At 51.7% G+C, this 27,471-nt stretch overlaps 2 protein-coding genes across 4 annotated transcripts in view; one reads left to right on the plus strand and one right to left on the minus strand.

Annotated features, from left to right (window-relative positions):
• CLCN1 (chloride voltage-gated channel 1) overlaps positions 1-18,786 on the plus strand; it is a 38,591-nt gene extending 19,805 nt beyond the window's left edge. For all 3 annotated transcript variants that reach the window (XM_055421412.2, XM_055421413.2, XM_055421414.2), the window contains 11 exons: positions 2,732-2,801; positions 2,976-3,086; positions 4,967-5,180; positions 5,432-5,565; positions 7,775-8,019; positions 8,312-8,423; positions 8,760-8,839; positions 9,080-9,118; positions 14,151-14,255; positions 14,353-14,439; positions 14,949-18,786. In XM_055421412.2, coding sequence (XP_055277387.2) covers positions 2,732-2,801; positions 2,976-3,086; positions 4,967-5,180; positions 5,432-5,565; positions 7,775-8,019; positions 8,312-8,423; positions 8,760-8,839; positions 9,080-9,118; positions 14,151-14,255; positions 14,353-14,439; positions 14,949-15,320 — 1,569 coding nt within the window. In that variant the 3' untranslated portion in view covers positions 15,321-18,786. The remainder of the gene's footprint in view (positions 1-2,731; positions 2,802-2,975; positions 3,087-4,966; positions 5,181-5,431; positions 5,566-7,774; positions 8,020-8,311; positions 8,424-8,759; positions 8,840-9,079; positions 9,119-14,150; positions 14,256-14,352; positions 14,440-14,948) is intronic.
• FAM131B (family with sequence similarity 131 member B) lies at positions 18,779-26,893 on the minus strand. The gene is made up of 7 exons (XM_055421415.2): positions 26,652-26,893; positions 24,032-24,141; positions 23,682-23,717; positions 23,318-23,411; positions 22,821-23,018; positions 20,364-20,507; positions 18,779-20,177 (listed from the first exon to the last, which is right to left on the minus strand). Exons 1-7 carry the CDS (start codon positions 26,677-26,679, stop codon positions 19,705-19,707), a joined length of 1,083 nt encoding a protein of 360 aa, XP_055277390.1. The 5' UTR covers positions 26,680-26,893; the 3' UTR covers positions 18,779-19,704.
• Between the last annotated feature and the right edge of the window lie 578 nt (positions 26,894-27,471).

Below are 27,471 nucleotides of genomic sequence, written 5' to 3' on the forward strand. Positions count from 1 at the left end.
AGTTTCCCACTTCTCTAGAACTGGGGGCTTAAAATCTTGGGAGTAATTTGTGTTACAGATCACTTGCCCTGCTTCTGGATTTTCCCTTTTGTGTGCTAACAACTCAAAAAGTTTGCTCGTCTCAAGCGTCCACCTCTGTGCTGCAGGAGTGGATAACTTTCAGCGTCCTGTGATGCTGAGCCTCTTCTTATACGTATCTTGGAGGATAATCTAAAGTTCATCCTCTGAAATCAGACCCATCGGCCACCTATTATCTGTATTACTGGAGCTTTCAGATTAACCTGAGCCTACAAAATCCCTTGTGGCTTTCATGTACTTATTCCAAAGAGATAGTACAGAATAGTTCAAGAGGTCTCCAAATGTTATGAGTCAGGATCCCTTAAGAAGCTTAAACTATCAGCATCTAGAACTCTGTCTCCAGACAGTCCAGTGGGGTAGCCTTCGGTGATGTCTGTTCATCACAGTTCAAACAAGTTCCCCTGCAAGCATTACTGGTGGGTGTTTTAAGCAAATATTAGCTCTGAGAAGCTTTTCTGCTTTGTATGAATACTGTTTGACCAAACTCTTCTTTCTTCCTTCCTGCCTACTTAATTTACCTTCCTACCTCCTACCTACCTACCTACTACCTACCTACCTCCTACCTGCATTTACTGAGCAGTGTGCTGGTACTGAGAGAAGGCAGAGACAAGGCGAACTCTTGTTACACATGCAAGGAATTTGCCATCTGCAACCCTCTTCATTTGTACATTTAACTCTGCTATTCTCGGTGGCTCAGAGGTTAAAGCGTCTGCCTCCAATGCGGAAGACCCAGGTTCGATCCCTGGGTCGGGAAGTTCCCCTGGAGAAGGAAATGGTAACCTACTCTAGTATTCTTGCCTGGAGAATCCCATGGACGGAGAAGCCTGGTAGGCTACAGTCCACGGGGTCGCAAAGAGTCAGACACGACTGAACGGAACGGATTCTCAATTTTGCTGTTTTAAACAGTTCTGTTCTGACAATTGTAGAAGGAAATGACAACTCATTCAGGTATTCCTGCCTGGAGAATCCCATGGGCAGAGGAGCCTGACGGGCAATAGTCTATAGGGTGGCAAAGAGTTGGACACGACTGAAGCGACTTAGCATGCACACGTGCATTCTGACAAATATGTATTTTGCCTGATCTCAGAGCTTCTGGGACAAAGGCTTCTCAGAGCCTTTATCATTGTCTTTTTTTTTAATTTATTTTTAATTGTGGGCAAATTGCTTTATGATGTTGTGTTGATTTCTGCTGTATGTTTATCATTGTCTTCTGAGGTCAGCCCTGGCTCAAGGGAATCTCTCTAAGGTTCAGAAAGTGAGAAACTATATTTCTCAATAGTTTCCAATAAAGTTGGTACAGTTTTTCATCTTTGTGACCCCATGGGCTATACAGTTCATGAAATTCTCTAGGCCTGAATACTGGAATGAATAGCCTTTCCCTTCTCCAGGGGATCTTCTCAACTGAGGGATCGAACCCAGGTCTCCCACATCGCTGGCAGATTCTTTACCAGCTGAGCCACAAAGCCCATATTTGCAGTAGAGTAGGCAAAAGAACTGAGAAATAGAATGGGGAAAAGACTGGTGATTGAACTTTTGAAATATCTGTAAAAGAAACAAAAATATGCTACATAATATATAAATTAAGCAACAGGTTTACAAATGACTTCCAAAATAAGTAAACCAATCTTAGAAAAAGGTCTCAAACTAATTTGGTAAAAGATGACAGCAGCTAAGGGTCAAAACAAATTACCAGGATAAAAATATTTACAACTGAAAACGGCACTAACTTTATTGTAAACTAATGAGAAATAAAGCTTCTCATTTTCTGAACCTTAGAGAGAGTCCCTTGAGCCAGGGCTGACCTCAAAAGACAATAATAAATGTACGGCAGAAACCAATGCAACATCGTAAAGCAATTATACATATTACTTTTGCTAAAATCATCCCAATTCCTTTTGGAATATTAGCTTGGCCTTGGAGTTCTTTTCTATGACACTGGCTGGCTTAGCTGGCTCTTGCAATGTGCTCTTGCAGGCTGGTCCAGACAGATCTGATTTTCTGATCTTTGTTGAAGGTGATTTGATGTTAAAGAAAAATGTTAAAGCAAATGTCTCAGGCAGGGCCGTGTTCATTCCAGGCTCCCTTGTGAGGTTTGCATGTAAATGGCCTTGTAAATGACCTTACTGAAGCTAAGTCAGTCATACAGTAAGTCTGCCACTTGGAAATGAGGTTCTTTTTCAGAAACATAGTCTGGCCAGGAAAAGATATCCTCCAGGTTCAAAAGCTTCAAGCTGCTCTGCTGAGGTGACGTTTTGGGGTTAAGAGGACACAGTGGGCTAGGACCCTTTGAGGGCAGTGACAGAGGAGTCCCCTGGGGCCCCAATCCTTGTTTTGATTACCTAAAGGCAAATATTGTCACTCCAAGTAGGAGTGATTTGGGTTAACTGCCTGGAGGAGCCTTCTTACAATGTTGTCTTTGGGATATCTTACCCTGAGTGCTCCATGCTTTTTTTGGTTCTGGGGGGAGGTGACAGACAAGATGACTTCCAGAAGGATTAGCTCTCCTAGGATTTCTATACCTCTTGGAACAAGAAGCAGGAAAGTAGTGGAAAGGGAGTTGTGAGCGTGAGTGTGTGTGTGTGTGAATGTGTGTGTGAGTGTGTGTGTGTTGGACACAGTCTAGAGGGTGCGCTGACGCCTCTTTTTACCCCAGTTCTGGATGTCCATCGTGGCCACCACCATGCCCATACCCTGCGGAGGTTTCATGCCTGTGTTCGTGCTCGGTAAGTTCTGATGAGAAGCCTGGTTCAGGCTAGGGTACTGCGAAAATAAGGAAAGGCCTGGAATGCTGGGGGCTTGTGTTCAGTCTTAGCACCCAAGGAGGCATTGGCTCTTAAAAAATGGAGGCTAAAGACCTTGCATCTCTCAACACCTTCCTTCCTTTGGTCTCTCCCTAGGAGCTGCATTCGGAAGGCTAGTAGGAGAGATCATGGCCATGCTTTTCCCAGATGGTATCTTATTTGATGACATCATCTACAAGATCCTACCTGGGGGCTACGCAGTTATTGGTAAGACACACCCCACCCTCCTGTAACCCCAGACACCCACACTCAGACTCTCCCATGACATCTGCATTCCAGGCTATACAATAACGGTCTTCATTTAATGCCATTTAATTCAACTTTTATTTAAATAATCAGCCCTTGGCTCTGACTCTAATTAGCTCTCATTAAACATCTTTGAGGCTCCCTATTTCTTCACACAGAATAGGGATTTTAGGGATTAAATGAGATAATAAGGATGAGAACACCTAGGACTGCCTCTGAGTGTTCGGTAAGGGCTTTTTCTTTTTCTCCAAAGAATCGTGGAAATGACAGTGCTTGTGACTGGCTCGAATACTCGTACCTGCAGGTGTGCTCATGTTGACGAGACTTAGGAGCACATGACTAAGAGCTCAGAAGTGTGGGTTCTGGTCTCATCCCCGCCTCTTGTCACTGGATGGCCATGGAGCAGATTGCCTGCCTTTCTGCTTAGTTTCTTTATTCGAAAATGACTTCTGAGGTATCTAACATTTTGAGAGTCTGAGGTTATCTTTTTCCATTACATGTATAGTCCCTTCCACCCAAAACCCATGTCTAACAAAATGACCAGGATGTTCCCTAGAATTACTATGCTTCCTCCTTCCCTCTCCTCTTTACCAAAATCCAATGACGTCTAAGACCACGCTTCCCTCTGATATAGAAGAACTAATCAGCTTTATAGAACATACAGCGACCTTAGTCCCCCATCACAGTTCTGTACAAAAACTTCTTGCATCTGCTATTATTCCCTGTCTTAACGCCTCTCAGATATCCCTTCAACCTCCCTGGTAGTCATTTCCCTTAGCATGTATGCGTGCTACGTCACTTCAGCCATGTCCGACTCTTTGTGATCTTATGAACTGTAGCCCACCAGGCTCCTCTGTCCATAGGATTCACCAGGCAAGAATACTGGAGTGGGTTGCCATGCCCTCCTCTAGGGGATCTTTCTGACCCAGGCATCAAACCCATGTATTCTGTGGCTCCTGCATTGGGAGGTAAATTCTTTACCACTGAGCTACCTGGGAAGCCCATTATATATACATATATATATATATATATGGACTTATATATATATATATATCCTGTGTTAATATTCTGTAATATATTGCATACACTATCCAGTAAAACCATTCCTCCCAATCTTTATCTTTTGTGACTTTTTCTTATTCTATTTTCATGTATGGCTTCCCCAGCATCTTTTCTTATAGCATATATTCCCATGTTTAAATAAGAAATAAAGTTAATGCACTAGGGACTCTTTGGCTGATGGGAAATCATAACCAAAAACAAGTAAGACAGATTCTATCTTCAAAGAGCTTATGGAATTATAATGTTTTAGACCTGCAAGGGCCTTAGAACTTATCTAATGACCCCTTTCACCTTAGAAATGAGAGCATGGGGTTCCAGAAGGATTAAGTTCTTCTCATACAGTTGAGAAATAGAATCAGGATCTCATTGCTCTAAGCCCATGGCATGATTTTTAGGTTTGAGTACGCTTATAAATTGTTGGCATCAGAACCTGAGGCCCCAAATAAAATGCTATAAATAGGTTTCTAAAATGCTCAGTTAAGAGTGATCCAATTGTTCAAAAGCAAGGAACAGATAGCACATTACTATATTTTATAAATGAAAATTTGGACACACAAAATTTTTTAAGTTGCCAAAGGTCATAGAATGAGATCAAAATGATTTTCTAACAGCTCAGAATTCTAGCCTCTACTTGACAGAGGGTCATCTCAGGAGTGCTGGCACTGCCCGGGGTCACATCTCCCCACCCTGGGTTACTCCCGTCACACACCGCACACACACAGCTGCCACACCAAGAAGGCCAACCCTAACCCAGGGTGCTCGTCTGTGTCTGATTCCAGGAGCAGCGGCGCTGACTGGCGCGGTGTCCCACACCGTCTCCACGGCTGTGATTTGCTTTGAACTAACGGGTCAGATTGCTCACATCCTACCCATGATGGTGGCTGTTATCTTGGCCAACATGGTGGCTCAGAGCCTGCAGCCCTCCCTTTACGACAGCATCATCCAGGTCAAGAAGCTACCCTACTTGCCTGACCTTGGTTGGAACCAGCTCAGGTCAGGGGCACCAGCTGGAATTAGTTCAGATCTGATGGGGTTGGGGTGGAAGGTTCTGAGATTGAGAATGAAGTTAGGGTTGATGTCTGGATGCACTGCGCTTTTTTACTTGTTTTTATATTCCCATGTACTTAATAATTTTATGAGTGATCAAAGGCATGGTAAAAACTTCATGGGAGGAGTGGAAGGGACAGCCAAGGGACAGGCCTATATGGTGGGGCTAACCTCCCCGGTGCTTTCTCCCTCCATAGCAAATTTACAATCTTTGTCGAGGACATCATGGTACGGGATGTGAAGTTTGTTTCGGCTTCCTGCACATACGGGGAGTTGCGAAACCTGCTCCAGACCACCACTGTCAAGACTTTACCACTGGTTGAATCGAAAGGTCAGTGGGAGGGAAGGAAGCAGATTCCCGGCGCCACAGAAGTACAGGCAGTACTGGGGTGAGCACTTGTCTGTAGGGCCATCCAGTCTGCTACAGGTCACCCAGGCTCTGCTCCTTAGGGAGCATGATCGATCGATCATCTTCAGGGAAGGAAAAGCACAAGCGCAGGAAGACAGTTAAAAATCCAGTGAAAGAAATACAGTCGATTCTCATTATTCCTTGTAGTTATGTTCTAAAAACTTGCCATGAACACTGAATTAGGGATACTGTAATTATGAACCTTGTGGCTCAGCTGGCAAAGAATCTGCCCGCAATGTGGGAGACCTGGGTTCGATTCCTCGGTTGGGAAGATCCCTGGAGAAGGGAAGGGCTACCCACTCCAGTACTCTGGCCTGGAGAATTTCATGGGCTATATAATCCATAGGGTCGCACACAGTCGGACACAACTGAGCGAGTTTTGTTTCACTGAACCATTGCTCCCAAAGGAAATTCAAGGTGAAGTTCCTGCAAGCCTCTGGTCACATTTTCTTCAAGTAGTCAAAGCAGCATACACTTGTCTTAAATGTGTTTTTCCTTGCGCACGTGGTAAGTTGCTTCAGTCCTGTCTGACTCTTTGCGACCCCGTGGACTGTAGCCCACCAGGCTTCTCTGTCCATGGGATTCTCCAGGCAAGAATACTGGAGTGGGTTGCCATGCCCTCCTTCAGGGGATCTTCCTGACCCAGGGATTGAACCCATGTCTCTTACGTCTCCTGCATTGGCAGGCGAGTTCTTTCCCACTAGTGCCACCTGGGAAGTCCTGTGTTTCTCCTTAAAGACAACTTATTTAATATCTGTTGTTAATTCATTAATTTGGAACTCACCACGACCAACAGCAAGGTAGCTCATGGCTAAATAAAGCTTATCTAACACATATATTTTCTCCATAAGGCACATCACAGCCTTCTTGCTTGGGGGCAATTGTAAACAACAAAATCACCATCATGAAACACAAAAATACAAAAATCATGGCATTCATTGGATCATGAAAGGAACATTTGTTTATAATATGAAGCTAGAAAAAAAAAAAAGGCAGCCTATCACTCTGTTCAGACTCAACTGGGAACATGTGGGTGGGGCAGCTCAGATAATTTTGTTGCTTTACATGTGCCTGTGAATGATGGGGAAAGCACAGCATGTATTGATTTGGGGTTACAAATATACTTGAGCCAGTGAGTGAATTCACAAATAGGTAATGGTAGTGGTTTAGTTGCTAAATCGTGTCTGGCTCTTGCAACCTCATGGGCTGTAGCTCACCAGACTCCTCTGTCCCTGGGATTCTCCAGGCAAGAATACTGGAGTGGGTTGCCATTTCCTTCTCCAGGGGATCTTCCTGACCCAGGGATTGAACCTTGGTCTCTTGCATTGTAGGTGGATCCTTTACTGACTGAGCCATCCAGGAAGCCTTCACAAATAGGGAATCTGTGAATAATGAGGCTCAGCTGTAAATCTTACACCCCCCTGAGGTGGCTCTCTTTGCCCCATAGCTAAATGACAGCTGTTCTATAATACCCAATTTAAGCAGCAGATGAGACTGTTCCATGTGAAGGAATAAACGTGTTTGATAAGTAGTGATTTCACCTCCTTCATCGTCCTTTCTGCCCACCTCTGACACTTAATCTTGCTTCGTATTACTTCTTATTGTGGTTTCTATATCCACGTCTTATCTTCCTCACTAGGTTCGGTACCCTTTGAGGGCTGAGACTATAACATCTGTCTCCCTCAGATTTCTTCCTTATAGGTATTTACCAGATATTAAATAAATCGTTGTCTAATGTTTGAATGACACGACTGAGCGACTGAACTGAACTGAATGTTTGAATTAGTGTGATGGAACCATACGGCCGTTTGAAGCCATTTAAATTGTTAGTTCTAATTTCAGATGATTAGAATATCCAAATTACCTTAGTTTTCATATTTTCCCAAATCCCAAATACCTTTCAGTGGCCTCTAAAGCAGTGGCTCCTCATTGGAACAGGGGTACAGCTGATGGGTTGCAGGATTTTAATAATAATGACTAATTCTTAACAGTGGTAAAGAACCTGCCTGTCAATGCAGGAGACATAAGAGATGCAGGTTCTATCCTTGGGTCAGGAAGAACCCCTGGGGGAGGGCCTGGCAACCCAGGGGGTGATCGAGCTGCCCTCAGGCCAAGCCTGGGTCTCCCCCAGATTCAATGATCCTGCTGGGCTCCGTGGAGCGGTCAGAACTTCAGTCCCTCCTGCAGCGTCACCTGTGTCCTGAGCGGAGGCTGCGGTTGGCCCAGGACATGGCGAGGAAGCTGTCCGAGCTGCCCTTCGACGGGAAGGTGCGGCCGGCTGGGGTGGGGCGCTCTGGTGTCTGGCCCCAGGGTCGACCCGAGTCCTTCGCCTTTGTGGATGAAGATGAAGATGAGGATCTCTACGGGAAGCCCGAGGTAAGCGGGCTGGGAAGGGTCAGGGGAGCGGGGCAGATGGGACAAAGGGAAAAGAGGAAGAGAGAAGGAAGATGCTGATCATTGACAAAGGCTAAGAGATCGGTGCCCCTGCGTCCAGGGACTGAAGGAGATGAGGTTGCAAATTTTGGAGCCATGAGAATTCAAAGAGCTCTGAGGACTTCTGAAGTGGAAAGAACAAGAGCTTTAGATAGGTTTCCCAGGACACCAGCTGGTACAGGCAGGACAAGGTAGCCTCTTCTCGAAGACTGAGAACTTTTACTATTCTCTACAGATGCCTTCTCTTCCTCCTCCTCACCCCCTTCCTACTGATCCACTGCCCCTCGAAGAGCCCAATGGGCCCCTGCCCAGCCACAAACAGCAGCTGGAAGCACTGGAGTCTACAGGTAAAGATTCTCCCATCATGCACCTCACCCTTGCCTCACACCTTGTGGGTTGTCTCTGCATGCTCCTCAACCTAAGGGCTCCTATTATTAGGAGGGATGAGGCCAGGGGATGGTGGGAGGGGATTTCTATTCTTTGAGTCCAATGTTACTGTCCCAAAGTCAGGGGGCAAGGGCTGGATTAGGAGGGTGGGAGAGGGGAGGTCCTATAGAGGTGAGACACCTGGAAACGTGGGCCTGTTGTGACAAAGGATCAGGACCACTTGGGGCCCCTAACCGTTTCCTCCCAGGATGGATAGTGCTTTGTCTGCATTTCCATCCACTCACCACTCCCCTCAGGTCCAAGACCCTCCATCTTTCGGTCCCTGCTTCGCTGCTTGCTAGGCAGAGCTCACCCCAAAAAGAAGAAAATGACCCAGGTGAGAGAAGATGCATTGAAGTCGGCAGGGGGGAGCCTGGAAAAGGGAACTTGTCTTTGAGGAGTGAGAAACTCATGATCCTTAAGGTGGGAGGGAAGAGGTCCCACCAGGGAGGAGAAGCTTCATCATATGGAAGGGATGATGGGACGGAAAGAGGCAACTGTGGCCTGGCCAAGAAGTGGGTATGGTTCTATGAGGAAGAAAAGGGAAGGAACTTGGACCTATGTCTTTCTTCTCTAGGATTCAACGGATTTAGTGGATAACATGTCTCCTGAAGAGGTAAGTAAAGGAAACAGGAAGCTGGGGTGAATCGTTTTTCTGTTTTGTTTTGTTTTGCTGACTGTGCTCTGTGACATGCAGAAATCTTAGTTCCTTGACCAGGGATAGAACTCATGCCACCTGCATTGGAAGCGTGGAGTCTTAACCACTGGACCACCAGGGAATTCCCTGTTCTGTTAAGTGAAGATATTGCTCTTTCTCCCCCTCCGCCCCAATCTTCTTCATTGTGTTGTTGTAAGAATAAGATGTGAAGCTAGGCAGAAGAACACTTTGAGAGGCTGTTAGTGAGGTTTGACTACGGAGTGGTGCTGGGCACATTGCTTGGAGTTGGGGAAACATGGTGGTGTTCTCATGGGGACGAGTGTCATTTCAGAAGAAGGAAGTTTCGAGCCTCTGTGTATAGATGGGCCAATGGTGATAGGATGAGCCTTAGAGCTTTGAGATGTTAGGGGTGCTCTGAACCAGGCAGATGCTATGTGGGAAGGATGACGTTTACCTACAGGAAAATGGCACTGGGCAGCCAACTCATACAAATGGAGGTGGAAGGACAACGTCAAAACTAAAATGGGGAAATCAGTGCCTGCTGAGGTCGATCTGGTCCCTGAGACAGTGGACAATGGGAAGATTCCAGGAAGCGAGACTGGGAAGAACCACAGACTGAGGGCAAATATCGACAGTGGTGCCTCCTTGGGACAAATGCCTATTTCCGCAAAGAGGTGGCTGTTGAGTCCATGAGAGAGAAAATCAAGCACTGGGTGGAGCAGGTTGTGCTGAGTGACCAGAACATGGCACAGGAAACAGATTGGGAACACACGGCCAAGCTGTGCAGATCAGAACTACCCTGGGGTGTGGAGAGACACCAGTAAAATCCATTAGCAACGATTCCATTTAGTAAAAGAAAAGGCAAGCTTGCTGCAAAGGCTGAAAGGTAGAGCTTTAAAAGTATGTGGCTGAAATATCAGCCTTTTTAGCCTTCACAACTATGTAAGCCAGTTCCCCAATTCCTGCTCACCCACCCAGCCCTCTCTCTCTCTGAAATTTGACGTTGCCAATGGTTGAACATTTTGAATGTACTAAAAGCCACTTAATTGTACACTTAAAATGATTCAAATGGTAATTTTCATGGGAAACGTATCTCGATATTAAACTATAAAATTAGATACGCAAAACGAGCAAACAACAAAAAACATATAGCCGATAAAATACCATAATATATATTATCTTCAAAGAAACATCTACTGGATGTCCAGAATATATGCATCCTTGCATGCTTATTTGCTCAATTGTGTCTGACTCTTTGGAACTCTATGGACTGTAGCCCACCAGGGTCCTCTCTCCATGGGATTTCCAAGGCAAGAATGCCAGAGTGGACTGCCATTTCTTCCTCCAGGGGATCTTCCCGATCCAGTGATCAACCTGAGTCTCCTGAATCTCCTGCATTCCTTACCACTGAACCATCAGGAAAATCCCATCCAGAATATATATGTGCTAAAAATTAAAAGTACTCAAGATTGGAGGAGAGGGTGGTTAGTGACAGGAGAGAAAGGCAGGTCTTCCCCTTCTCCCCTCGACACCCCTCAAGACACATGACATTTCTGGATAAATGACCTGAAAAACCAAATGGATAATCACAGATGAAAAAATTTGAACTATTCCTTCTACCCACAAGTAGGAATCAGATAACTATAATGAAGGAGTGCTTTACTAGGTGGCTGAAACCAATAATACTTTTTTTTTTTTAATGCACAAAGAAAGCCAGCTAGTTGATCAATGAGGTTATTTAGTAACCGCAGGAAATAAAGTGCAACTAGGGATAAAAAGAAGATAGATGATACATTTTTAGCTGATATCTGTCTCAGGGAAGACTTTAGTTCAGTTCAGTTCAGTTCAGTCGCTCAGTCGTGTCCGACTCTCCGCGACCCCATGAATCACAGCACGCCAGGCCTCCCTGTCCATCACCAACTCCCATCCAGCCATCTCATTCTCCGTCGTCCCCTTCTCCTCCAGCCCCCAACCTTTCCCAGCATCAGAGTCTTTTCCAGTGAGTCAACTCATCGCATGAGGTGGCCAAAGTATTGCAGTTTCAGCTTTAGCATCAGTCCCTCCAATGAACATCCAGGATTGATCTCCTTTAGAATGGACTGGTTGGATCTCCTTGCAGTATAAGGGACTCTCAAGAGTCTTCTCCAACACCACAGTTCAAAAGCATCGATTCTTCGGCGATCAGCCTTCTTCACAGTCCAACTCTCACATCCATACATGACCACGGGAAAAACCATTGCCTTGACTAGACGGACCTTGGTTGGCAAAGTAATGTCTCTGCTTTTTAATATACTATCAAGGTTGGTCATGTAGCTCTCAACTCCCATGGGACCCACCATGATTCTTTTGAAGGATAAGATACAGTAGGAGTCAAACTTCAGGATATTTTGAACCGCATTTTCAGGCTGGATACAAATGACACCCTTGATAATATCAAGATGACACCTTTGGGAATAGTCAAATAATTCAATTCTAGGTCACCAGAAGTCTTTGATATGACTTGTCTAATTCCTCCACTCTGTTAGGAATACACACCCGTTAGAGCCCCGATTTGTAACTGATGCTAAGCTTTTTAAAGTCATGGATCATGTCAAACCTAGAGCAGATGAAAACTGGGGTTGCTGGGAAATGATGGGCAGTCAAGGTCAGAAGCCCACCTCTGTGTAATCTTAAGCTTTTCAGGACAAACACTTAGACACTCTGGTCCTCTGTTTTTCCGCATCTGTAAAATAGAGATAACCATAGGGCAGAGGATTTGAGGAGTGAAGCAATGACCATAATGCTTGGCACAAAGAAGTGCATGGTGTGTGTGCACAGGAAATGGTTCTGCTACTGTTGTTTCCTGAGGACAGGGAAAATGGAACCAGGGAGGCCAGAAATGATCAGAGCACACTGCAGGAGGGCAGCACCAACCAAACCAGCATCGGCAAGGGTCTCGCTGCCTGTCATATAAGTAAACCTTGTCTGCAACATACCTGCTAAGTAGTCATCCATCCTGGCTGTGAGTGCTGCCCAACTTTGGGTGGACCTTTAGTCAGGGAGGGTGAAAGTTTGGAAGAGGTGTGATTGTAATCAGGAAAAAGCAGGATGGGACAGATGGGGAGAGCACAGCCCTGTGGACGAAGCACTGGATGCGAGAACTGGGGGATGACCTTCAGTGACGTCCTCTGAAGCTTGAGACGCGTAGATCTGAGCAAACTGAAAAACAAAGAAAGTAGAACCTCATTCAGAGGTTCTTGTTCAGTCACTCAGTTGTGTCCAGCTCTTTGCGATTCCATGGACTGCAGCACAGCAGGCTTCCCTGTCCTTCACCATCTCCCAGAGCTTGCTCAAACTCATGTCCATTGAGTCAGTGATGCCATCCAACCATCTCATTCTCTGTCGTCGCCTTCTCCTCCTGGCTTCAATCTTTCCTAGCATCAAGGTCTTTTCCAGTGTGACGGCTCTTGACATCAGGTGGACAAAGTACTGGAGCTTCAGCTTCAGCGTCAGTCCTTCCAGGGAATATTCAGGGTTGATTTCTTTTAGGATGGACTGGTTTGATCTCTTTTCTGTCCAAGGGACTCCTGAAAGTTTTCTCTAGCACATTCAGAGGGGACTGAGAACAGGTTACAGAAAATTTAAAATTCATTTATGAGAGCCACAGTGATACTGCATTATTTGGAACCTTGGGGATTTGGGCATGCACATCTAAAATCCAAAGCACAGTTGGACTTTGCCTTATTGCTTTGGTCACAGACAAAGCAATACAATGTAGAACAAACCAACCAAACACACACACAAAAGCGGCTTGTTTGAGTCAACAAAGTGCCACATGACCCAGAACAGCTCTTTAAATCCAATAAAGTTTCTCCAAGATCTGCTTTGTAAAAGGTCAGCCTGCAGGTTTCCTTATAACACACAACGATGGTTGCCTCACAGCGCTCTAAAGGAGTTCAGTCCAGAGCTAAGGCAAGTCTAAGATGGATGGATGTCCCTGGTGGCTCAGAGGTTAAAGCATCTGCCTCCAATGCGGGAGACCCGGGTTCGATCCCTGGGTCGGGAAGATCCCCTGGAGAAGGAAACGGTAACTCACTCCAGTATTCTTGCCTGGAGAATCCCATGGACGGAGAAGCCTGGTAGGCTACAGTCCACGGGGTCGCAAAGAGTCGGACACGACTGAGCGACGGAACGGAACGGAAGATGGAGCAAGACCCACTCTGGTTCTCCCAGAATTTGCTCAGGCTCATGTCCATTGAGTCAGTGATGCCATCCAACCATCTCATCCTCTGTCGCCCCCTTCTCCTCCTGCCTTCTATCTTTCCCAGCATCAGAGTCTTTTCCAAGGAGTTGGCTCTTTGCATCAGGTAGCCAAAACATTGGAGCTTCAGCATCAGTCCTTTCAGTGAATATTCAGGGTTGATTTCCTTTAAGACTGACTGGTTTGATCTCCTTGTAGTGCAAGGGACTCTCAAGAGTCTTCTCCAGCACCACAGTTCAAAAGCATCAGTTCTTTGGTGCTCAGCCTACTCTATGATCCAGCTCTCACAGCCATATGTGACTACTGGAAAAACCATAGCTTTGACTAGATGGACTTTGTTGACAAAGGGGTGTCTCTGCTTTTTGATACGCTGTTTAGGTTTGTCATACCTTTTCTTACAAGGAGTAAGTGTCTTTTAATTTCATGGCTGCAGTCACCATCCTCAGTGATTTTGGAGCCCAAGAAAATTACAGGAGTAGTAGAAAACAAGACTGGAATAGCAAGCATTTGGGGCACCAGGAAGAAGGGGGCATGTTTTGAGCACCTGAAGGTGAAGGTTGATTTGGGGCTGGAGGAGGGAAGAGAATTTATTGGGGCAAAGGGAGGTGGGCTAGCAACCTGGAGGAGCTGTGATTGATAGCTTCACAGCCTATTTCAGGTTTCTGGGCCAGGAATTGGAGGGCTGCTTGGGATCAAGGATCTGGGGTTTAAGGGGGCTCCGATATTGGGTGACGGCCCTCCTCTCTGCAGATTGAGGCCTGGGAGCAGGAGCAGCTGGGCCAGCCTGTCTGTTTTGACTCTTGCTGTATCGACCAGTCCCCCTTCCAGCTGGTGGAGCAGACGACTCTGCACAAGGCAAGTCCTTGCCCACCGCCCACCCAGCAGGGCCTCCGGGAGGACCGGAAGGGGTGGAGCCACCGTGCTGACCTTACCTACCGCTCTGTCCTTGCAGACCCACACCCTCTTCTCCCTCCTGGGCCTCCACCTTGCTTATGTGACCAGCATGGGAAAGCTGAGGGGCGTGCTGGCCCTGGAGGAGGTAAGAGCAACATGTCCCCCCGCCCCACCCGTTGGAGCGGCAGTGGGAGGAATGGTGGGGAGGGCCTGGTTCTAACATCCAGGGGGTGCTCCGGGTTTCCCACCTGCTTCTCATGCAGAGACTGGAGGGGGTCAGGGGTGGCAGCCCCCGATCTTCTCAGGATGGCATGGGCTTAGAATGGGGGTGCACGGTCTCATGGGGGTGCCGCTGTGGAGGGGCGTGGAAAGAGCGGACAGATGGGACATGGCTGAAGGCGGCCTGAGGGTTGGGGACAGGGCGAAGGAGATCCTGGGTCAGGGCTCTTGAGATTTCACCGCTCTGCAGGTGAGGCTCTTTGTCCACTATGCCCCCGTTTTCCCTTTTCTGTCTTCTCCCTTCAATTCATCCCTGCCACGCCGTATCTTTCCCATTCCGTTTCCTTTGATTGTCCGTTTCTCCGCTGCTCCTGTCTTCTCGTCTTCTTTCCTTCCCCGTGTCGTACCCTTTCTCCCCTTTCCTGTGCGCTCCAGCTGCAGAAGGCCATTGAGGGACACACCAAGTCTGGGGTGCAGCTCCGCCCCCCTCTTGCCAGCTTCCGGAGTACAACTTCCACTCGGAAGAACACCGGGGTCCCGCTCCCTCCTGCAGAGGGCTGGAGCCTGCCTGAGGACGGAGCTGGGGCCACTGGGGCAGGGGACATGACCCCTGCCTCCCCAGAGACCCCTGTGCCACCCCCCTTCCCGGAGTGCCCCCTCTCCCTGGCTCCGGCCAAGGCAGAGAGCGAGCTGGAGGAGCTGGAGCTGGTGGAGGGGCCGGGGCCCGAGGAGGAGCTGGCTGATATCCTGCAGGGCCCCAGTCTGCGCTCCACCGACGAGGAGGATGGGGACGAACTGATCCTTTGACTGCATCCCGCATCTCCTCAAGAAGACTGTCCAGGGACCCCGGAGAGAGTGCACAGGGTGCCCCGTGTGGGAGAGTGTGCTTCCTAAAGCTGGTGGGGATCACATCAATACATGGCCTCTCCTCGGAGTTTTCAAAAATGTGATCCTTGGAGGAGGAACTGGAAGTTGGGCTGGGGGTAGCCTTGGTCAGTCATTTGGGCCATGCCCTCCCATCCCCAGATAGGCGGATCTGTGTGAATGGCCCCTGCTATTCCATGGCCTTCCTGAGTTTGCCCGTGTGTGGGTGGGGAATACCTGCCTCTCCCATGCATCCCCCACAACCCGCCCTCCCCCTGCCCCCAGTGTTCTTGTCCCAGTGTCTTCCCGGCCTTTCCCATCCTCCCATCAGTTCCCCAGGGGGTGTGTTAAGGGAGACCCAGGATGACTGTGGTCCTGCCAGTACCATGTTGGAGGAGGAGACGGGACCACCTCATGGCCTCATGGACTGATGACCCTTGAATATACTCGCAACTGTCCACAGCGCCTTCTCTCAGAGCCTTCCACCCTGTCCTCTACTTGCCCACAGCCACTCCCTGAAATTTGCCTCCAGACTCCATTCTGGCACCTACTAGAAAGTGAAGTCGCTCAGTTGTGTCGGACTCTTTGCAACCCCATGGACTGCAGCCTACCAGGCTCCTCCATCAATGGAATTTTCCAGGCAGGAGTACTGGAGTGGGTTGCCATTTCCTTCTCCAGGGGATCTTCCCGACCTGGGGATTGAACCTGGGTCTCCCACATTGCAGGCATACACTTTACCATCTGAGCTCCCAGGGTTCGGCCTCAATTCCTCTGGCGGGAAAAGGCCATTCCTACTTCCCCCTCTGTCCTCCATTTAGGCAGTGAGACATGGATACAGAGCCTATTGGGGGAAAGAGCCTAGAAGAGGGACGGTCACAGGAAGGCTCTGTGTGGAAGGGGCAGTACCTTGTGGCTCAACAGTCACGCGGCCCTAATGGATTTGTTTTACTCCCTCTGGCATCTCACATTACAGCTTCCTCACCCTCCGGTTTCCAGGTCGCTCTCTCCCAGTCCTTGATCTGTCCTGCCCAAGGGTCAGCTCTGTCCTTGAGCTGATCTAGCCAGGGCTTCTCCTGCCCAGAACAGGGCTGGGCCACCGGTTCACCCCCACGCTTCTTCGGGGTTCGTCCTTTGTTTTCCTCTCCTAGAGGTTCAGTGTTGAAATGGCCCAGCTCTTTGATGCCTCCCGCACTGGAAAGTCAGAGACACTTATCCTCCCCAAGCCAGCGACAGGGAGCCTGCCCTTACCCTGCTTTCTCTACAAGTGGTCCCAGGAGCTCTTGATCCCACCCCCAAGGCTTTCGTCCCTCCCTTCTTTTCAGTTCAGTTCAACCGCTCAGTCCTGTCAGACTCTGCAACCCCATGGACTGCAGCACGCCAGGCTTCCCAGTCCATCACCAGCTCCCGGAGCCAACTTTTATGCCTCCTTTAATTCTTTGTTGTGCCCATCCCTGGCATCCTCCTCCTTCCCACCCCATGCCCAGCCTCCACCGCCCCTCAAATAAGACACTCATAGCCAAAGATGCCAACACAGTGTTTAGTGCCATTGAACACAGCCTGGAACCATTGCCAACAGTACACCCCTTCCACCTCCCCAGGGCCAAGAGAGAGAGGCTGCAGCCTGGGGAGGGGGCTTAGCAGTGGGCCCTGGAGCCCCTGCTCCTGTGTATATAATCTATAATATTTATATATATTTATATATAATTCTCTCTGTAATATATGTCATAGAATCTCTCTTGGGCCTGGGGTGGAAATGTCACATTAAGAAAACATGCTAAGACTGGCCGTAAAAATGGATATTTCCCAGACCTGGAAGACGGAGTATGGGATGTAGGTGGGGGGCGGTGGGGAGGAGAGGTAATAACTCATTCACCAAGATTCCCTCCTTAAGAGGAAGGTGTGGGGGTGGGGTGGGGGCATGGGGGGAGGGGAGGAATGGAAGATTGCGGTTTTCCTTTAATAAAGTGAATTGAAAATGAAAGTGCACCCCCCCACCAGAAGAAAATAATTTAGCAAGAGCAGTTTCATTCACAATGATATAAAATCAGCCCCGTTCTGGGGACTGTCCTAAAACGTGCTGCACAGCCTTTAACCCCAAAGAAAAAGCAACCCTCCCCCACCCCCAGCAGCCTCTTCCGGCACATGCCCCTCCCCTCCCCCTAAAATAGGCTACAAGCAAACCCCATGCACCCTGACCCCCAGCACCAGAGAGGCAGTCCCTCCCTTGGAAGAGTCCTAAGAGAATCCCAGGCCAGCTCCTCCGGTCTTCTCCCTCTTCAGAGCGGAGGGGGAGCTGCTTGCAAAGTGCAGACCCCACCCCACCCGACCTCTGGTCTGCAGCGTAGCCAACGCCCCGCAGAGGCTGAGCCCCCTGCTCATGCTCACATCTGAACTCTGCTAGAGTCCTTCATTGTTTTAGCCATCTTTTGGCAGGACTTTCAGGGACCGCTGGGCTTCCTCGGGGAAGGAGGAAGGAGAGATCGCTGCTTTAGATGACCTTTCCTGACTCCACAGGGCCCTGAGCGGAAAAGGAACTGTTGATGAATGAACCCGCTCCCTGGACTGGATGTCCCCTGTGGTCTGGGGATGGAGGATGGGGCAGGAAGCGGGTGAGAGTACAGAGAAAAGGATGATGCCTTAGAGCGAGGGCAGGGCGCACAGGTGAGGAAGCAGGGACCCATTAAGAGGAGGAAACCGTGACCCGCAAAACCCCGAGGACCTGCAGCAGGGGGTGCAGGGTGGGGCCAGCAATGTCCGGTCATATGATCACACACAACCCGCGCTTTGGACGAGGTGAGTTCACCTACCTGGCTCACCCTGCCCACCCTTGTGAGAACTGACCTCAGAGGGTGGCCATCCTCCCCTCCCCCGGAAGACGTGGGACGTGGCCTCGGTTGCATTTCAGGGGCACGTGTGTATGACAGTGGGGGCTTGATGGAGGGCAGGGTCGTACATGGACAGAGCCACCCCAGCGCTCAGCCTCCTCATTCTGCAGCTGGGGCGGGGGTGGGCGCTCCACTCTACCCTCAAACCGAGCCACCTGCCATCAGGCTCTGAAGTCCTGGGGCTTCACCGGCTGCCCAGAGGTTCCCCCCATCCCCACCCCCAGAATGGAGAGTCGGTGTGGGAGGGCAAACAGTTTCAGGGCTGTATGCCTCATTGTAAACCATCCTGGAAGGAAGAATACCGACTTCTCCTCTCTTCTTCCTCAGGTCTGGGGAGGGAGGGGGACACCTGTGAGGTCCTCCCGGGAGTCCTGGGAGGAGGCGAGGAGGGGCACAGGGGGCCAAGCACCCACACCCACGCTGCTCCTCAGCCAACACTACCCCCTCCCCCGCCCCAATCCGGGGGTGCCTGACAGCACCAGACCCCCCTCCACCCCCACTCAACCCTGAGTCCCCAAGAAGTTATAAAAATGTAGAAAAGGCAAAGAGAAAAGTGTAAACAGCTCCAGAGAATTAGGGCTGGATGGAGGGAGGCAGCTTCATGCTTCCTGTCTGGCCAGGACACCAGCATTCCGCCTCTCCCCTAGTGGGGGGCGGGGGGCGGGCCGGGGCTCCCAGAGCAGGGGATGGAAGAAGGCAGAAAAAGGGAAGAAGAGCTGGAGCAGCCAGCCCTGGTGGGGGTCCCTTCCCAGGTCCGTGGGATCCTCCGTTCATCCACTAGATATACTCAAGATCTCAAAGCACGCGGTCTCACCAGTGACCACCGGGCCCCTGTGCGTCCCAGCTGCCATGTCCATCTCCTCCGCGACCCCTCATCTCAGAAGCCAAGTTACCTCAAAGGGTAGACTCTCCACCCTCCAAGGAGACGTGGTCTGTACATTGCTTCCCCCCGCCCCAGGTCCATCGAATCGCATCCAACAGCCCCGCAGGTTTGTGCCTCATAGGAGGGCTGAGCCTGGGCCACAGCCAGAGAAAAGAGTCGGGACGAGCAAGAGTGACGTGGAGAAAGGAGGCCTTCAGATAGCCACAGTGGAGGCTTCTGGAAGACGACATCAAGGAGCAAAGAATGGCGACCCAGGGGACGGCGCTCCTGTGCTCGGGATGCACACGGGAGCTCCGCTGCCGCAGACCCAGAAGCCCGCAGGCAAGCGAAGTTCCGGGCCATCTCGGTTGCCGGGCCTCAATTCCTGGACTTGTGGTCTCTACAGCATAAGCCCGGATCAAATTCCACCCCGGCCCTCCATTTTGCTGGCGAGGACGCCTGGGCTCATCAGGGTCTTCTTGCCCAGGTTTCAGGCGCGCTGCTAGGGGAAGGAGGAAGGTGTGGTTGCAGCCAGGCCCCTCAGACGGGAGTGGACGGCTGGGCGAGCAGTGGGAGGAATCTAGTTGTTGGCCTCGCCCTCCTCCTCATCAAAGGACTGCACGCCTGAGGATGTGACGTCAGACACCTTCCGGCTGAGAGTGGTGGACATCTCGGGGTCCTCGCGTGGGGAGAGGGACTCCAGGTCCCGGCATCCCGCATCCTCTTCCTCCTCAGGGGCCAACGGCCTCTTCTCCTCGGCAGCGGGGCCCCCGGCCAGGTCCACCTCGCCCACCCCGGGAGACCAGTCAGTGTCCCCCCGCAGCAAAGACGCCGGCTCCTGAGCAGAGTATCCCGAAGCAGCTTGGGAAGGTCCCATCTCATGCGGGCTAGGCTGTAAGTCATCAAATGCAGGCCCGAGATAGGATCCCGTGGCCGGAGAGGCAATGAGGGACTGGTCGCTCGCCTCCCAGGCATCCGATGACCCCAGACAGTACATGCCCTGGGACACATAGGAATGAGGCCAGCCGTCCATCGGGGCTTGAGCGAGGGCATCTGGAAAGAGAATCAGGAAGGTTGGTGGGGTCCCAGAACATCATCAAAGGCAGTGACAGCAGCACAGAGAATTGAGGGTGAGATGGGGGTGGGGTGTGGCAGGAAATAGGAAAGCTGATGTGAACCCAAAGTCTTAGAGATGAGTGGAGGTAGCCTCTGGGGTCAGATTCTGGAACCGCTCCTCACCCTGACTCTCCATCAGCTCCTGGTAGTTCTCACTGTAGTTGCAGCCCAGTGTTTCCTGGGCGGAGTTGACACTCATGTCCTCACCATCCATGGAAGACCAGGCCATGAGAGTGGCCTCGGAGATAGCAAACTGTTCCATGACACCTGGGAGAAGAAAGGTAGTTAGTACAAGATACCTCCAGGAAGACTTAGACACATGCCTGGGGAGGGGCCATCAGTGCGGTGCTGTTCAATAGGAATATAACATGAGTCATTTGTGCAATTTAAAATTGTCTGCTGCTGCTGCTAAGTCGCTTCAGTCGTGTCTGACTCTGTGTGACCCCATAGACGGCAGCCCACCAGGCTCCCCCGTCCCTGGAAGTCTCCAGGCAAGAACACTGGAGTGGGTTGCCATTTCCTTCTCCAATGCATGAAAGTGAAAAGTGAAAGTGAAGATGCTCAGTCATGTCTGACTCTTAGTGACCCCATGAACTGCAGCCCACCAGGCTCCTCTGTCCATGGGATTTTCCAGGCAAGAGTACTGGAGTGGGGTGCCATTGCCTTCTCCCTTAAAATTGTCTAGTAGCCATATTAAAATGAAAAAAAAATAGGTAAAATTAATTTTAATAATACATCTTTAACCTCATCTATATAGAACTGTCATTTCAATGTGTAATCCATATACAAATTATTGAGATATTTTACGTTTTTTTATTCACACACAGTCTTTGAAATCCAGTTGATAATTTGCACTTATAGAATGTCTCCGTTTGGACTAGCCACATTTCAAATTCTCAGCCACATATGGCCAGCGGCTACTGTATCGGACAGCACAGTTTTTATATATGCCCTAAAACAAGGCAAAATCATGGGTGACTTCCCAAGTCATACTTAGAATTCCCAGGGGAAAGAGTTGGGGGTCTTCTGGTGAGATATCATAAGGGATTAAAATTGAGGATTTTCAGAAGTTTATCTTCAGAATTTTTCAGGAATGGTGCTTGGAGAATCCCAGGGACGGGGGAGCCTGGTGGGCTGCCGTCTATGGGGTCGCACAGAGTCGGACATGACTGAAGCGACTTAGCAGCAGCAGCAGCTAGTGCTAGGTAGTCAAGGCCCGGAGAAGGCAATGGCAAGCCACTCCAGTACTCTTGCCTAGAAAATCCCATGGATGGAGGAGCCTGGTGGGCTGCAGTCCGTGGAGTCGCTAAGGGTCGGACACGACTGAGCGATTTCACTTTCACTTTTCACTTTCACACATGGGAGAAGGAAATGGCAGAGGAATCTAAATGGGAGGGGTTGTAGGTCCACAGTGGTATCAGGCTGAAAGTTTAAGATGTGGGACGGCAAGGGAGTAGGGATAGAGTGATGAAGTGCATAGACTTGGGGTTCCCATGCTAGTCAAAGCCATGAGTAAGTTGAAGCTTACTTTGCTAGCTGCCTTGCATTACCTCCTACCTGTTCATCTTCCCTCCCCACTGGGATTTCTTCTGCCACGAACACCACCAGAGCCCAGATCTATTGTTTTTTCCGAAGTATCTTATTGAGATCTGCCACCAAGGCTTGGCCAATATTGATGTTATTTAGTTGCTAAGTTGTGTCCAACTCTTTTGCGATCCCATGGCTTGTAGCCCACCAGGCTCCTCTGTCCATGGGATTTCCTAGGTAAAAACACTAGAGTGGATTGCCATTTCCTCCTCTAGTGGGGGGTCTTCCCCATCTAGCGATCAAACCCATGTCTCCTGCATTGGCAGGCAGATTCTTTACTTCTGAGCCACCAGGGATGCCCCTGGTTAGTGTTGTAAGAACATCATATGCCTGCCTCCTACCTCTACCGAATAAAAGCTCTTCTGTACACACCCTCTCCTCACCCAGGTCCCTTGATCTTCTGGTGGTTGTACAAGTAAGTTGTCTGTAAGTGAATCCATGACAGCAAAGTGCTGATGGGCAAAGGCTAGAAGAGAACCCCAAGGCTTTTCTTTCTTTGTCATCATAAAACAAGTAGAGTCAGAGACTATTGAAGTCTAAGGCCCCTGGTTTTTTCCCCTGTAAGAGGGAATCCAGAGATTGGACGGTCCTACCATGTGGGAGAGAAGGCATCAGGTGGACCCACAATCTCATGTTAATTTCCCTCAACTTCTGAGATGATAATAAAAAATAAGTTTGAGGGACTTCCCTGGTAGTCCAGTGGCTAAGACTCCGCACTCCCAATGCAGGGGTCCAGGGTCTGATCCCTGGGAACTGAAATCCCACATGCCACAACCTAAGACTCAGTGCAGCCAAATAAATAAATATTAAAAAAAAGTTTGAGAGCACTTATCAGAATGAACAAGTCAGAGTCCTTGAAATTCGAGCTAGCTGGGAAATGAAGTCTGATGGTCATCATATGGATAGAGCCACTCCTAGCACAGGGGACCAGGTTGAAGAGTGGGTCTCGGCCATCCTGAAAATGTGTCTCTCAAAGGGCTGGGGAATAAGTACCTGCGAGGAAACGGGCCTCCTTCTCGCCGTCGCTGAGGTCAGAGTAGGCATCCGTGTCCCTGCGGACGGCCTCGTGGCTGTGCTGCGGCTGAATGGCTGGTGCCTTCCCCCAGCCCTGCCACTCGATCATGTGGGCCACCCGGCCCTGCCCCATGGCTGTGGGCTTTGTCACGTGGTCCTTCATGCTTCTCGAAATCCCTGAGGGGCCAGACAGTCCCCACGTCCTCCAGAACATCACACGATACCCGAACCAGATTCCCTCCGAACCCCATTATCCCCACCCTAGCCCCATGGGATACTGAAAAGGGCAGGTTATGCCCTAAGACACCGTATATAAGGGTGGCCTGGAGGGTTGGAGGGGCTTGACAGAAAAGGCAAACAGGCCCGGAGTATGGGGATGAGGGTGTGTTTTCCAGGCCTGAAGCGGCAGGGAGCCTGAGGCCAGGAGCCCACAGGTAGTGTCCTGTCTGAAAGCATCCCCAGGTGGGGAGTCTCACCTGAGAACGATGACTTGGCCAGGGCCCCAATGCCATAGGCGTTCGAGTTTCGCTTAAGCTTCGGAAGGATGGAAGTGGTGTCCTCCATGGAGAGCTGGGAGGGGGACGTGGGAGATGGGGTAGAGGGGGAAGAGCGTATGGGATGCTTGTATGTTCAGGAAGAATCTGAGCTAGGACCGGTGATAGGACACCCTGATACCCAGGGGCCCATCTCCCAACCGCTCTTGGAAGTTTGGGGGTGGGTAAAGACAGTGAGGGCTTCTGGGGCCCGCTGGAACCAGGGAGTTCTTTGTTCTATGGGAGGCCTACGGGATAGGAGTTAGCGGGGAGGGGGAAGGCTGGGGGTTTGGGGATCTGCACTCACATTGATGCCATCCCAGGAGAAGTCTGTCCGGGTTTGCTGCAAGGAGAAGAGAAGAGGGAGTGGGTACCCGGGGCGCTTGCTCAGAGGGCCTTCCGGAAGTGCGTGGTGACGTAGGGAGGGCTTTTCTGAGAGTCACACCGGGAACTTGGGGTCTCGGTGTGGAGCATTGGGCTTGTATTTGAGGAACAGAGGAGAAACTGCTGTGAAAGGGTCAGTCTGGGAGCAGGTCTGGGATGTTATCCTGGAATTCAGGAAGATGGCTGAAGAACCGGGTTTACGCATGGTGGTTCGGGGGCCTTTTCGAGGTCTTCCGGGAGGGCAGCTGAGCACAGCGGTTGCGGGGTGCGCACCTCGGTGGATGGCCGGTGAAGGCTGCTCCCGTGCAGCGAGCTGCTGCTGTCCATGTTGAGTTGGTCCACCTCTTTCAGGCCCTTCCAGTCCACAGCGATCACCTCATTTCCTGCGTGGCCAGATGGTGAGTTGCGTCCCTTTCACCGCACTCCCCACCGCCCCATGCCCACCCCGATGGCCCCTCCTTATTCTCTTCCTCCAGAATTCTGATGCCACAAGTGGGGGGCCAGTACCCCCTCCCCTCCCACAACCACTCTCTCTTCCGATTGCCTCTTCTCCTCTACATCTCCCCTCACCCCCAGTTTTTGGCAGGAGAGATAACAACGCTGAGTTCATTCAAGAACAGCACACTTAGGAAAAGGGTCCCATGAGCTTATTTGTTGCTCTTGTTTAAATGGAAGGGCTGGGTTTTAGCAGGAAAACAGTTCTCCATTCTGTCCCAAGGGATCTCTGAGGGTTTCTTTATGGGATTGCCTGGGTTCTGTACTTTTCCTCTATTAGGTCTCTACAAACAAGGGCAGAACTTTTCCTGGGCCAAGCTTCCCTCCGTGTTGGCTTTATTCCGTGTGAGGTGGAAGGATTGCATCTTCCCTGATGGACCCTCCATGGGAGCGGGTGGATTTGTATGAGAGGAAGGAGATTTGGTGAGGATAGAGGTGAGAGCTGGGTGTGTTCACCTAGAAGCAATGAGAGCAGAGAAGCAAAGGGATGGGATCATTCTACCTGACTGTGGGAGCCGCCGGCTAAATGAATGGGGAGAGAAGGGGGCCAGAGGGAGGAGAGCAGGGGACTTTGAAAAACAGAAACTAAGGGAACAGGAATTCAAGTCAGAGAGAAGACAAAAGACAATGGGAGGGAGTGAACGGGGTTTGACGGCTGACAGGGAAACTGGAGGGCCTAGGAGGACCGTCATTGCTCAGCTCAGGCCAGAGTTCCTTGTACAGGGAGACTGCTGGTGTGAGGGCAGGGTGTGCCTCCCGGAAGGCTGGGGGAAGAATCACTTGGCTGGTAGATGCTGGGCATTCAAGCATAAAGTTTTCTGATTTGGAGTTTAGGATTAGGGGTCCACGCTTGAGAAGGGGGGAATTGAATGAGATCTTGGGCGGCAGCAGGAGGTAATGGGCGTGTAGGCTGACAGAGATGCTGCAAGCAGAAGGGCTGTGGTTGGCAGGTCTGAGAGAAGAAGGACCCCTACAAAGCGGGCACTTTCTCCCTGGGGCTACAGGCGAATAGTGCCACGGGTCAGAGCAGAGGAGGTGGCTGGGAGGGAACGGGAAAGACGGACATCTGGGCGAACAGAGCGGGAATGGGGCAGGCAGGGAACCACCTCTGAGGGGAAGGGAGATGGGGAGGGCAGAGTGGGAGAGAGGGGTGGGGGGAGGTGGCCTTTGCAAGAGAGGGAGAGCTGAGTCAGAGCCGCGGGGGGCAGGGAGGGGGAGGCAAAGAACCCCGAGCAGAGGTGAAAGCAGAGCGCGGGGTGCGGGGCCGGGAGGCGGGTAATCCATGGTAATAAATCGGGTCTCAGAGAAATCAGGCTTTTGGAGAGTGAGTTCGTTTGCAATAATAATACGAATTATTCTCTCAGCCTGAGGTCACTGGGGCGTGCAGGCGGGAGAAATTGGGAGTTGGAAAAATTGGGGGGTTGGGGAGAGGGTTGGGTCAATCTGTTGAGCTGTGAGAGCGGAGTGGGTGCACAGGGTAGGGGAGAACGGGTGGTAGAAGGCAGAGGGGAGAAGTCTTAGGAGGCGCCTCGCTTCCTTCCTCCAGCCAAAGGTAAATAAAGAGCCGGCCCCGCCCCGCCAGCCCCGCCGACAGGTGCAATCGGGTCCCCGGTCCCCTCCGCCGCCGGCCCCACCCTCCGGGGAGCCGGCTCCCGACCCCTCTCCGGCCCTCTAACCGCCCCCCGCCTCCTCCGATGTCCCCGGCTCGTCCCCTCTACCCCAGCCCGGCGCGGCCCCATTCCCTCCGGGCGTGGAACCCGTTGCCCTCCCCGAGGCACCAGGCTCATCCCGCCCCCGCCCCGGAGGGAAAATGCACGTGAACAAAGCAAATCGGGGGAGGCAGGGACGACGGAAAAAGGCAACGGAGAAGGAAAGAGCTGGGGGCCAAACAGCCAAGCCTGATGGAGGCGGGGTGCGGTGGGTGGGTGGGTAGGGGGCGCGTGCGAAGGAGACTCGGGGCTGAGACTGAGGCTGGGGGGTCCTTCGAAGGGGGGGCTGCTCCGGACACGGAGTTGGGCGAGGAGGCGCTGGGGAAGGCAGGGCCTGGAGGTGGGGGGTGCGGGGACGGGGGAGTAGGGGAGAGCCACGGAGAGGATGCCGGCGGGGGTATGGTGGAGAGGGACCGCGCCTGGGGGAGGGCGGCGGAAGGAAGCTAGAGGGAGACGGATGCAAAGAGCCCGGAGGGATGCAAGCCCAGGAGGCGCGCGCGCGGAGAGCGGGGAGAGGTGAAGGCAGGGACCGCGAGGGCTCGGAGGGAAAGTGGAAGCGAGGCCGGAGCGGGCGGGTGCGGAGAGCGGGGTCCCCGGGAGGGGCGCGGGGCGCGGTGGGGGAGGGGGCCGCAGGACCCGGCCGGGCCGAGCCCCGCCAGCGCCCGCGTCCGCGCCGCCGCGGTACCCACCCACGGTCCGGGAGCCGATGCAGCCCATGGCTCCGGGCCTCCAGGCCGGGCCCTCACCGACGCGGGGCGGGCGCCGGGGGGAGCGCCGGGAGCCGCGCCGCCGCCCCAGCCGCTCTGCAGCGCCGCGGCCGTCTCCGCTCGGCGCCGCTCCCCCCTCCCCTCTCCATCCCTCCCCGCGGCAGCCTCCGTCGCCGCCGCCGCCGCCGCCGCCTGGCTCCCCCGCCCCGGCTCGGCTCGCGGCGGCGGGGAGGGGGCGGCCCGGGGATTGGCTGCGCCGGCGCCTCCCGGCCCTTCCCCCGACCCCGCCGCCGCGCTCCCAGCCGCGCTCCCTGGGGGAGCCTCGCCGCCGCTTCCCTCCCTCGCCCTTCTCCAGCCCCGCGCGGGGGGCTGCTCGCCGGGTCCCCGCCGGGCTTGGGGCGGGGTGGGCGGGCGGAGGCTGATGGAAACCCGGAGGATGCCCGCCGGGGGTCGCATGAGCCGGGCGGAGAGCCCCGGGCCCACCCTTCGGATCTGGGGGATTGATTTTGAGGGTCGAGCTTGGGGATGCCTAGAGAGAAAGTGAAATGAGAATAAAGCCTGGATTTATTGGGCCTTGGCCGCCAAATTCCGCAAACACTTGTTTTCTTCCCGGGGTGGCCTCGGGGACAAACGGGAGCTTGGTTGGATGCGATTGGAGCTTCCTGTTCGCTGTTTTATGCACCCGAAAAGATCGCGAAGTCTTTGCAAGCGGATCGTGTGTTAGACTTCCCAGGGCTCGGCGCTCGCCGGAAAGTCGGGCATGCGGGGACGGTGCAGATGACCTAACTCCAGGTCTGATTGG

Source organism: Moschus berezovskii, chromosome 3 (assembly GCF_049115385.1).
Source record: "Moschus berezovskii isolate FMDL1 chromosome 3, NW_MosBer_1.0, whole genome shotgun sequence".
In the NCBI taxonomy this organism is placed as follows: domain Eukaryota; kingdom Metazoa; phylum Chordata; class Mammalia; order Artiodactyla; family Moschidae; genus Moschus; species Moschus berezovskii.

Excerpts from the sequence above, each read along its gene's own strand:
- FAM131B (XM_055421415.2), bottom strand. The coding sequence starts at position 26,679 with ATGGGCTGCATCGGCTCCCGGACCGTGG. Across the intron at positions 24,142-26,651 it reads CATCGGCTCCCGGACCGTGG|GAAATGAGGTGATCGCTGTG; the intron begins GTGGGTACCGCG and ends CTGGCCACGCAG. Across the intron at positions 23,718-24,031 it reads TTCACCGGCCATCCACCGAG|CAAACCCGGACAGACTTCTC; the intron begins GTGCGCACCCCG and ends TTCTCCTTGCAG.